Source organism: Anolis sagrei, chromosome 2, assembly GCF_037176765.1.
Source record: "Anolis sagrei isolate rAnoSag1 chromosome 2, rAnoSag1.mat, whole genome shotgun sequence".
NCBI lineage: Eukaryota > Metazoa > Chordata > Lepidosauria > Squamata > Dactyloidae > Anolis > Anolis sagrei.
Window position 1 is genome coordinate 26409691 of NC_090022.1, and position 12581 is coordinate 26422271.

At 46.6% G+C, this 12581-nt stretch overlaps 1 protein-coding gene across 3 annotated transcripts in view; it reads left to right on the forward strand.

The window, feature by feature from the left end:
* Positions 1-12581, forward strand: part of PLXNB1 (plexin B1) — a 248373-nt gene that overhangs the window by 197602 nt on the left and 38190 nt on the right. For all 3 annotated transcript variants that reach the window (XM_060766551.2, XM_060766550.2, XM_060766552.2), the window contains exons 12-16: positions 181-1026; positions 8528-8653; positions 9999-10121; positions 11180-11273; positions 12356-12522. In XM_060766551.2, coding sequence (XP_060622534.2) covers positions 181-1026; positions 8528-8653; positions 9999-10121; positions 11180-11273; positions 12356-12522 — 1356 coding nt within the window. The remainder of the gene's footprint in view (positions 1-180; positions 1027-8527; positions 8654-9998; positions 10122-11179; positions 11274-12355; positions 12523-12581) is intronic.

Here is a 12581-nt window from a genome sequence, read left to right on the forward strand (position 1 = left end):
ACAACCTCTGAGGACTTCACAACTTCTGAGGATGCCTGCCATAGATGCAGGCGAAACGTCAGGGGAGAAAGCTTCGAGAACATGGCTATACAGCCCGAAAAACCTACAACAGTCCTCTTTCTGCTTTGGTCATATTCTGGCTCTGATCGGTGTTTTATCTGCTCCTTTTCACTCTTCCAGGCTCAGACACCAAGCATCAGCCCATTCCTACCTTCAGCCACTCCATACGCAGCAGAATCCCCTTCGCCTTCTCCAGATGTAGCTACTGAACCCCCTCTCCTCCCAGCCACAGCTGTGCCAACATCTGCTCCAAGTCCCACCACCGAAACAGTTATCCCTCCCACCACACTGCCCCCAACTACCATCAGGACTACCTTTCAGCCAGAAACCCTCGGTTCCACCCATGTGCTCTCAACAACCATAGACGCTGGCACTACCTTGGAAGCAACCACAGGCTCCCTGACACTGAGCCCAACTGAAGTGCCTGCTACTACTCCACCTACCTCTGAGCCTACCTCCAGCAGCGAACCAGAGACCTCTGGCCCTGTGACACACTCTACCTCACAACCTGTTATTGAAACTGAAGGCTGGTCAACCATTGCTTCTTTGACTACTCCTCATAGCACATTGCAGCCTTTTGTGGAGGTGCTGACAGCTTTCCCAGATACAGAAAATTCCACAACGCCATCTCCCATCCCAGTGGAGTCCACTTCTCCTGTGCCAACGCCTTTCAACACCAATCAGACAGAAAATGCTTCCATCTCTTCCTCTGACTTGCCACCAGAAGACCTGGAGACAGAGCAGTCTTTTTCTAAGGAAGTCCTATCTACAGACCTTCCAGACTGGTTACCTCCTGAGGATAGCACTGAATCAATGGAGTCGCCGGAAAATGACACAGCTTCCCTTTCTGCCTCTATTCTTTTGTCAGGCGATGGAGATTCCTCAGAGAGCGACAGCTCCGATTTCCCCAGAATCCTGAACCAAGGGCTCGACTATCAGTATGATGCTCCTGGATTTCTAGATTTGGTAAGTTTCAAGCAGTACATTCAAGGACAAAGCAGGCTGCTGCTGTCTATACTCCAGCAGGTCCTTTTCCATTAGACAGCATACTGGGATTATAGTGCATATCTATTGAGAAAGACCAGATAGGGATTCTGGAAGTTGAAGTTCAGAAAATAATTTTTCCAAACTCTGGGAGTATCCTGTCTCTGGAGGAGCTATTGGCATATCAGTATGGGATGTGTTTCAGCTCCAGTTCAGTCTTGGAATTTTGATTATTTAGTTTTGCCTGTTCAGTTCTAAATATTATAAAATGTTGAATAATATATTCAAAAAGAATATAGGGCTCGTTGACAATAATTCAGGTGATGGAATTCTGTTATTCTGAGTGAACCTATCTTGTACATAAACTGGCAACTGCAGTTTATGTATAAGCTTGATTCTGGTTTTTAATCACCATTTTTGATGAGTGGGATGGTGTCGCTACAATTCTGATCACTTTCAGTTCTTTTCTGCTTGTTTCCTTTCTATCTGGAGAGACCCTGCTTGCGATCCCACCTGCATTGCAAGCGTGATTGGTGGGGACGAGGGAGAGGGCCTTCTCGGTGGTGGCCCCTCGACTCTGGAACTCACTCCCCAAGGATATCAGGCATGTGCATGCCCCAACACTGGCAGTCTTTAGAAGGAGCTTGAAAACGTGGTTGTTCCAGTGTGCCTTCCCAGAATAAGGAAACTCCAAGCAATATGTCCAAAATGCACTTTACTAGAGATCTAGAATTGCCTGCACGCCCCACCTATCGCTAAAATGTCTATCCTATTTCACCAGATCATGCCCAGCACTTTTAAAGATTTTAAGTACTACATTTGGCCCTGCCACTGGTTTTAATGTGCCGCGGTGTTATTGTTTATGTTTGTTTTCTTTTGCTTTGTTTATGAGGGGTTTTTTTATTATTGTACTGTTGTTGTGTTTTACTGATGTATTTGGGCTCGGCCTCTTGTAAGCCGCACCGAGTCCTTCGGGTGATGATGTTGTTGTTGTTCATTCATTCAGTCGTCTCCGACTCTTCGTGACCTCATGGACCAGCCTACGCCAGAGCTCCCTGTCGGCCGTTACCACCCCCAGCTCCCTCAAGGTCAGTCCAGTCACTTCAAGGATGCCATCCATCCATCTTGCCCTTGGTCGGCCCCTCTTCCTTTTGCCTTCCACTTTCCCCAGCATAATTGTCTTCTCTAGGCTTTCCTGTCTCCTCATGATGTGGCCAAAGTACTTCAACTTTGTCTCTAGTATCTTTCCCTCCAGTGAGCAGTCGGGCTTTATTTCCTGGAGGATGGACTGGTTGGATCTTCTCGCAGTCCAAGGCACTCTCAGCACTTTCCTCCAACACCACAACTCAAAAGCATCGATCTTCCTTCGCTCAGCCTTCCCTAAGGTCCAGCTCTCACATCCGTAGGTTACTACAGGGAATACCATGGCTTTGACTAGGCGGATCTTTGTTGCCAGTCTGATGTCTCTACTCTTTACTATTTTATCGAGACTGGACATTGCTCTCCTCCCAAGAAGGAAGCGTCTTCTGATTTCCTGGCTACAGTCTGCATCTGCAGTAATCTTTGCACCTAGAAATACAAAGTCTGTCACGGCCTCCACGGTTTCTCCCTCTATTTTCCAGTTGTCAATCATTCTTGTTGCCATAATCTTGGTTTTTTTGACGTTTAGCTGCAACCCGGCTTTTGCGCTTTCTTCTTTCACCTTGATTAGAAGGCTCCTCAGCTCCTCCTCGCTTTCGGCCATCAGAGTGGTGTCATCTGCATATCTGAGGTTGTTAATGTTTCTTCCAGCAATTTTCACCCCAGCTGTGCATTCATCCAGCCCCGCACATCGCATGATGTGTTCTGCATACAAGTTAAAAAGGTTGGGTGAGAGTATGCAGCCTTGCCGTACGCCTTTCCCAATCTTGAACCAGTCTGTTGTTCCGTGGTCAGTTCTGACTGTTGCTACTTGGTCCTTGTACAGATTCCTCAGGAGAGAGACAAGGTGGCTTGGTATGCCCATCCCGCCAAGAACTTGCCACAATTTATTATGATCCACACAGTCAAAGGCTTTAGAATAGTCAATGAAGCAGAAGTAGATGTTTTTCTGAAACTCCCTGCCTTTCTCCATTATCCAGCGGATATTGGCAATCTGGTCTCTCGTTCCTCTGCCTTTTCTAAACCCAGCTTGAACATCTGGCAACTCTCGCTCCATGTATTGCTGGAGTCTTCCTTGCAGGATCTTGAGCATTACCTTACTGGCATGAGAAATAAGGGCCACTGTACGGAAGTTTGAGCAGTCTTTCGCATTTCCCTTTTTTGGTATGGGGATATAAGTTGATTTTTTCCAGTCTGATGGCCATTCTTGTGTTTTCCATATTTGCTGGCAAATGGCATGCATCACCTTGACAGCATCATCTTTTAAGATTTTAAACAGTTCAGCTGGGATCCCATCATCTCCTGCTGCCTTGTTGTTAGCAATGCTTCTTAAGGCCCATTCAACCTCACTCCTCAGGATGTCTGGTTCTAATTCATTCACCACACCGTCAAAGCTATCCTCGATATTGTTATCCTTCCTATACAGATCTTCTGTATAGTCTCGCCACCTTCTCTTGATCTCTTCAGCTTCTGTTAGGTCCCTGCCATCTTTGTTTCTTATCATACCAATTTTTGCCTGAAATTTACCTCCAATGTTTCTAATTTTCTGGAAGAGGTCTCTTGTCCTTCCTATTCTGTTGTCTTCTTCCACTTCCATGCATTGCTTATTTAAAAATAGTTCCTTATCTCTTCTGGCTAACCTCTGGAATTGCGCATTTAACTGGGCATATCTCCCCTTTTCACTGTTTCCTTTTGCTTTCCTCCTTTCTTGGGCTACTTCCAGTGTCTCAGCAGACAACCATTTTGCCTTCTTGGTTTTCTTTTTCTTTGGAACGTACTTTGTTGCCGCCTCCTGAACAATGTCGCGGACTTCTGTCCATAGTTCTTCTGGGACTCTGTTTACTAAATCTAGCCCTTCAAATCTGTTCTTCACTTCCACTGTATATTCGCTAGGAATGTTAGTGAGATCATATCTAACTGGTCTGTGTATTTTCCCTGATCTCTTTAGTTTTATTCTAAATTGGGCAATAAGAAGTTCGTGATCTGAGCTGATATCATCGGGTGATGATAGCGGGGTATAAATAAAGGATTATTATTATTATTATTATTATTATTATTATTATTATTATGGAGTGTTTTCTGCTCCCAACAGATTTGTAATCATTTCACAAAATTTGAAAGCTATTTTAAGGTATTATTATTATTATTATTATTAACTTTATTTGTACCCCGCTAGCATCTCCCGAAGGACTCGATGCGGCTTACACGGCCGAAGCCTCAAACACAATACAAAAGAAAACATAGCACAACAGTAAACAAAGCAAATCAAAACAATTAAGCAAAATAAACCACAATGACAATACATCAGGACACTATTAAAACTGGTTCGGCCGGCGCAGTGGGGTACAGGGATTAAAAGTGCTGAAATGGCAGGAGGAACGTAGGATTAAAGTGTGGTGTGCAGCAACATTGGTTATGCTAAGGTGCTTCTAGGACCTGGGGTGGGGATTCCTAGTCTGGGAAGGCACAACGGAACAGCCAGGTTTTTAACTTCCTTCTGAAAACGGCTAGAGTGGGGGCCTGTCTGAGATCTTTTGGGAGGGCGTTCCAAAGTCTGGGGGCCGCCACGGAAAAGGCCCTGTCACGCATCCCCACCAAGCGCGCTTGCGACGTGGGTGGGATCACAAGCAGGGCTTCTCCGGATGACCGTAGCGAGCGTGTGGGTTCGTAGATGGAGATGCGGTCACGCAGGTAGGGTGGTCCCGAACCGTTTAGGGCTTTGTAGGTAAGCACCTGCACCTTGAATTGGGCCCGGAAAATAAAAGGCAGCCAGTGGAGCTCCCTAAACAGAGGGGTAGACCTCTCTTGATAGTGAGCCCCAGTTAGCATCCTGGCTGCTGCCCGCTGGACCAATTGAAGTTTCCGGGCCGTCTTCAAGGGCAGCCCCACGTAGAGCGCATTGCAGTAATCCATTCTAGAGGTGACCAAGGCGTGGACCACCCCGGCCAGATCAGCCTTCACGAGGTATGGTCGCAGTTGGCGCACAAGTCTCAGTTGTGCAAAGGCCCTCCCGGATACCGCCGACACCTGAGCTTCAAGTGTAAGCGAGGAATCCAAGAGGACGCCCAAACTGCGGACCTGTGGCTTCAAGGGGAGTGTAACCCCGTCCAACACAGGTAACCACCCTATACCCCGATTCGGTTTGCGATCGACCAGGAGGACCTCTGTCTTGTCGGGATTGATCTTCAGCTTGTTCTTCCTCATCCAGATCGACACAGCGGCCAGGCACTCACCTAGCACCTGAGAAGCCTCCTTGGAATTAGGTGGAAAGGAGTAGTAGAGTTGTGTGTCATCCGCGTAGAGATGGCACCCAACTCCAAAACCCCGGATGACCTCTCCCAGCGGTTTCATGTAGATGTTAAAAAGCATGGGAGATAGAATAGAGCCTTGCGGGACCCCACAGGTCAAAGGCCAGGGGTCAGAGCAGGCATCTCCCAGCTTCACCATCTGAGTTCGTCCCTCCAGGAAGGACTGGAGCCACGACAGAACCGTGCCCCCAAGGCCCATCCCGGAGAGACGACCCAGAAGGATACCATGATCGATGGTATCGAAAGCCGCTGAGATGTCCAAGAGAACCAGCAGAGTCACACTCCCCCTGTCCAGTTCTCTGCGGAGGTCATCCACCAAGGCGACCAAGGCTGTCTCGGTGCCATGGCCAGGCCTGAAACCAGACTGTGACTGATCCAGGTAGTTGGTATCGTCTAGGAAACCCTGAAGCTGAGAGGCGACCACCCTCTCCAGCACCTTTCCCAAAAAGGGGAGGTTGGAGATCGGCCTGTAGTTATTCAGTACCGAGGAGTCAAGGGAAGCTTTTTTGATAAGTGGGCGAACCACGGCCTGCTTCAGGTTAGATGGAAAAATTCCTTGCTCCAGCGATGTATTGATAATCGGTACAAACCAGTCAAGCAGCCCCCCTCTGGCTGATTTAATGAGCCAAGATGGGCATGGGTCCAGGGATGAGGTGGTCGCTCTCACAGCCCCAAGGATCTCCTCCACGGTTTCAGGAAGAACAAGCCTGAAAGAATCCCATAAAGTTGGACAAGCAGGTGCCTCCGTCACCTCTTCTGGCACTGCGATGGAATTGGAGTCGAGCTCGAGGCGTATCTGGGCGACTTTATCTGCAAAATGGTGTGCGAAATCGCGACACCGAGCTGCGGGGTCGTCGGGGAGCTCCCCCACCGCTGGTGGGTGGAGGAGCTCACCCACGACCCGAAACAGCTCCGATGATCTATTTGCTGCAGATGCTATACGGGCGGTCGTGAATGACTTCCTGGCCGCCCGTATAGCCACGGAGTATGCCTTAAGGGAGGCTCTAGCCCGTGTTCGGTCAGACACGTTCCGAGATTTCCTCCATTTGCGCTCTAGCCCCCTTCTCGTATGCTTCATGACGGCCAGCTCCTCGGTGAACCAAGGAGATGGCCTGTCACGATGCAACGAGATGGGGCGTTCGGGTGCGATCGTATCTAACGCCCTGGCCATCTCCCCGTTGTAGAGAGTTACTAAGGCGTCGATAGAATCGCCAGGCTCCAAGGCAGGGGGAACCCTAAGATTCCTCAGGAATCCGTCCGGATCCATCAGTCTCCTAGGGCGGACCATCTTAATTTGTCCTCCACCCCTGCGGAGGTTTAGGGTCGCAGTAAGTCTAAATGTGATCAGATGATGGTCAGACCATGACACTGGAAGGATGTTTTGATCTTCCACTCTGATCAATTCGTCGTCCGCCACAAAGACAAGGTCGAGAGTGTGCCCAGCATGATGCGTGGGGCCAGATATTATCTGTGACAGTCCTATGGCCGTCATGGTGGCCATAAAGTCCTGAGCTGCGCCAGATAAAGTGGTCTCGGCGTGGATGTTAAAGTCTCCCAGCACCACCAGGCGCTGGGAGACCAAGGCCGAATTAGAGACCACCTCCGCTAACTCAGCCAGGGAAGCTGCTGGATCTCGGGGTGGACGATACACCAGCAGGAACCCCACACTGTCACGGCTCCCCACTTTCAAGTGGACGCATTCAAACCCAGACGCTTGTGGGACAACGCATCTGGTCACGGCGATGGATTGCCGGAAGACCACTGCGACCCCTCCTCCCCGCCCCCCTTGTCTGGCCTGTTGATGCACTCCGAAACCTGGGGGACACAGCTGGGAAAGGTTTACACCTCCCACCTCGTCCAACCAGGTCTCGGTAATGCATGCCAGATCCGCCCTCTCATCCAGGATCAAGTCCTGGATGGCTGCGGTCTTATCATTTACGGATCTGGCATTGATCAACAGGACCTTGAGACCAAGGGGGCTGCCAAGGAGCCTACCACTACCCACCTTTTCCAGGGTCGCAAGGACTCTGTTGCGCTTCTCCCTGGGATGTTTATGAACCGCAAACCTCCTTCCCCACACGACTCGGATAGCACCCCCTTCCTCTGGAACCTTCCCTCCCCCCGCCCGGCCAGAATCTAGTCAACTCTCAGGGGAGGAAGTTGGGCTGGGAAATAATCTCCCTTGGGCATTTGGTGGGGATGACTCTGATATTGAGGTGGACAGAGAGGTATCAAGGGAGCTAAGTGGGCTGAATAAAGGGAGTGTTCTCGAGCGGAGAAGTGTGGCTGGCTGAGTGGAGGCGACTGGGGCAGATGGGGTCTTAAAATTGTACGAACCAAGAGGGGGGGCCATGACTGGTGAGCTGGTTGTGGAATTCGCCCGGGGGCCAGGTGGGGTATGGTGGGACAAAGCCCCAGGATCGAACAAGGGGCGAATGTGGGGGTCTACAACTACCCTCCTAATGGTGATTCCCCATTTCTTCAGGCCAGATTGTTTAGCCATTAGCTCACCAAGCCAAGTGGTGTCTTCTGATGAAATTTGAAGACGGGTGGAGCGGTCAGGGGATTGGTAATCCCTCCACAACCACACTATGGCTTTTAGTCTTATATCCTGTGATCTTTTACCTAGGATTTGGGCCAGGGAATTGCAAACTGCCCTCTTGGAGGTCCATCTACCTCTGTTTATCATTTGATCAGCAATGTCCACTGCAAAAGGTAGAGAAGAATAATTTTCAACCAATTATAGTTTTTGTTGAAAAGATAGGGAGCTTCTGTGGGCTGACTGGCACCTATGAACACCACATTTCTCACCATTGACCTTAGAGCCAACACTGAAGTACATGGCAAAATATTTTATCTGTTCTAAAATTATCTGTTCTAAATTCTGGGATCTTGACACTATGTTCTGGGACAATTTTTCATCCATGCCAGATGAGGGATACATACCTGATTTGGTTTTTAGCTAAGTGAGTGAGAAATGGAGAGAATTAAGTTTGGAAAATCTCACAGACTTCTGTGTCTTTGTGGACTTTCAGAGCGAGGAGTTCAATTGGGGTCCAGAAGCATGCCCTTGTGTGAGAGGAATTCAAGGGTCCTCTCTCATGCCGGTCAATGTACAAAGGAAGATAACACTGATCGGGAGAAACTTTCATCTCTATCAGGTAAGTCTTTGGTACCAGTGTCTGCTCAGGTATGATAGTGGAGAAACCATCCTTTGAGGATGTTCATTGAAAAGCAATCTAACTTACTCATAATCATACAATAGTCTTGTGACTGTTTTTTCAGTGCTATGTGAATGAGTGGGACAAAATCCTGCAACATCTGTGAATCACTCCCCGAGCTAGTTGGTGGCAGCGGGTAATTTCTCTGTCAGTGGGGTAGTGAATTTGTTACTTGGTTTTAAGCAAACTTGAAAACAGCTATTTAAGTTTGGAATGAGGTTCAGCCTCTTGGAAATCTCCTTTAAAGTTCATACTGAAACCTTCCTCACCAAAATGGAACACTAACATGGAAGACATTAGTCTCCACAGGAGCTAGTAAAGGGGCGGTGGGTGGTTGTCTTGGATTAACATGACTTGGGTCGCTTCCACACAGTGTATAAAATCCAAATTGAACTGGATTATATGTCAGTGTGGACTCAGATAACCCAGTTCAAAGCAGATATTGTGGATTATCTGCCTTGATATTCTGGATGATGATAATAATAATAATAATAATAATAATAATAATAATAAGGTGGTCAGTCAAGGTGGTCCCAGTGGTTGTCATGTCTGCATGGGGCACCCTTTTACCTTGTTACCTTGTTGCTGAGGCGGTACCAATTGATCTACTAGCATCACATGCTTTTGAACTGCTAGGTTGGCTAGGACTGACAGTCAGGAGCTCACCCCGACATGCGGCTTTGAACTGCTAACCCTCCGGCCAGCAGATTTTCTGCAGCTAGTGGTTTTAACCCCTGCGCTACTGCAGTCCATTTGATATGGCTGTGTGGAAGGGCCTCTGGATAATTGAATGCAATAACACTGGAGTGCAGTACTGTGAGAAGGTGGGGATTTCCTTCCTATTATTTATTTTATTTATTTATTTATGCGCTTGTATACCACTAATATCTCAGCCTAAGTCGGCGACTCATTGCGGTTTACAACAACTAAAAAGTTAAAAACAATTAAAAACAGTATTCAATTTAAAACATGAAACACATATACAATACAAATTATTGGGCCACCAATAATAATCCCATGCATCTCGTAACTAAAATCACAATCCAAAATTCGTCGTCCATGATTACCAGCCTTTAGTCATCAAAATTCGTTGCAACGGATTAACCGAATGCTTGTTTAAACATCCATGTCTTCAGTCTCTTCCGAAACACCATCAGCGAGGAGGCTGATCGTACCTCTATAGGGAGGGTGTTCCAAAGCTGAGGGGCCACCACAGAGAAGGCCCTGTCTCTCGTTTTATTATTATTATCATATTATTCAACCCTCTATTTCTTCCTCTTCAAAGGATCAGCTTTGGGACTATGAATGTGCCTTGGTTCTGGAGGGGAAGACCTTAGTGATGGAGGCTTATATCGAACAGGACGAAAACAATCCATCCCTTTGCTATATCACCTGCCAGTTGCACCAGGTAAGGCCTTCATATGAAAGGGGCCTTCTCTTGAGTTCTTACTAGCTCTGACCTTAACATTTGGCCAAAGAAAGTACAGTAAGAGTCCCATATCTGTGGGACTTACATTCCTGGCTGGACCACGGTTACATAAAACCATGAATATGACCAGATGTCCTCAAATTATCTCACTTCTGGTCTCATCAGACCAGTTGGATTGGAAGACCTAGAGCAGGGGTCCTCAAACTAAGGCCTGTGGGCTGGATGCTGCCCTCCAAGCTCATCTATCTGGCCCCTGCCCTAAACTTTAGACTTAGGTTTGCCATAAGTCTGAAATTGCTTGAAGGCACACAACAACAATCCTAATTAACTTGACTATTTCATCATCCAAAAGTAGGCTCACACTTCCCATTGAAAGATGGGTAAGTTTATGTTGGTGAAAATAGTTCATTTAAAATATTGTTTTGTCTTTCTTTTCTTTTTTTTCCTTTTTTTTTTTTTGCATTACAGATATGTATGTGCAGTGTGCATATGAATCAGTTCATTTTTCCCCCAAAATATAGTTTGCCCCCAAAAGTCTGAGGAACCGTGAACTGGCCCCCCACTTGAAAAGTTTGAGGACCTCTGACCTAGAGATTTTGTTTGCAGTTATTCATTAACTGTGATCCACAACCTTTATATTGAATGACAATATTTCACACCTCAGACTAGACTCCAGATGTTGAACTGAATGCACAATGAAATGTGCTTGTTCATCTTTGCACAACAGAACTTTCCCCAGATAAAATGTCCAACCATTTCATAGGTGAACGTAGATAGGTATAAGACACTCACAAATTTCCAGGCAATAGTTCTATGTGTACTTACATTTTTGCCCCTTCAAAGTTCTTCTGATTTTCAAGGCAATGTCATTATTTGCAGGAACAAAAAAACTAATTGTTTGTTTCTTCTTTTAAAAACATACCTGTATTTATGTTATTTTTTTCATTATGTCCCTCTGTTCTCTAAGAACTGATGCCCATTTGGGTTAAGAAATTACTGATTCCTCTCAAAGACTGATGTTTTGGTCTCTCTTTCAGTACAGCTACTCAGCCCCCCAACTTGAATTCAGTGCAGTGATATTTGTGCAAAGAAAGCGGCATCTCCGTGTGGACAGCATCGAAGACCTCCATGGTACAATATATATGGAGCAATCATAGATTTGGACCTTTAATAGATTTCTTTTCAAAACCAAGACAGTTTATTACAGGCAAAACAGTTCCCAGTTTATAAAGTAAGACCGGTTCATTAGTTTTAAGTCATTCTTATGCCCAGATGGAATGCCCTTCCCAAATGAATGATGAGTGTGCTACACTTAATTTGGAATGTCATACTGATGAAAGGATGTTGACAGGCAAACTCTGACACCTCCTTCCTTCTTTTAAAAAGTGCATGAAGTTATTGTTAGAGCAAAGCATTAGCCATGGTTCAAGCTGATGAAGAATAACTACAATGAAATCTCAGTCAAGGTCCTCTGGGTTTAGACTGAAGGAAGGAGGGAGACTCCAATGGCTCAGGATCCTATCCTGTTTATGCCCCTTGCTTCATCTCTGAAGTTTCCAGCACACATTCCCCATTCCTTGATTTGATGAGAAAGCAGAGCCTGCGATTAGTGTCTAAAAATAACCTTCACCATTCAAACTCGTGTTTTACCTTAAGTCTTGAACTATTCCTGGCCTTTTGTTACAACATTTGGTCGTCTTGAGATCTTAATTTGGAGCAGACAAAGAGAGAGAATAAATGAACTCTTCTGTATTTGTTGCCTCAGCTAATATAATAATAACAACAACAACAATAACAACAACAACAACTTTATTTTTATACCCCACCACCATCTCCCCAAGGGGACTCTGGGCAGCTTCTATGGCCAGAAATCACAGATAAAAACAGCAGCATTAAAATCAATCAGATAAAAACATAACACAGTCACATCAACAATATTAAAAACAATATCATGGCTGGAGAAACCAGAATCGGGCTGGGTCTGGGCTCGGGTAAATGCAAAGAATTCCTAAGTAGAGCCAAGGGAAAGTGCAAAATTCAAGTGTGCCAATCTAGAGAGAATACCTTGGCAATAAAGTGTCAAGATTAGTGGGGTGGGCAAAACTAAAGTGCAGGAGCATAGATAGGTTCAAGCCGGTTCTCTGGCTAGCCTAATTCTTGTTTTGAAATGATTGTACAACAGGATTCATCTTAAAATGTTTCCTCCTCTGCAGTGACACTCTACAATTGCTCCATGGGACACTTGGATTGCAGCCGCTGCCAAACCGCAGATGCCAAGTATAACTGTGTGTGGTGTGGAGGGGAGCAGCCCAGCTGCCTATTTCGGGACTCCTGCAAAGAAGAGGTCGCAGACGTGTGTCCGGCTCCTCTCATTCATGCTGTGAGTAACTGCCCAGTGCAGTGGAGGCCAGGTGGTTGGTGAAGGAATGCATAGGAATC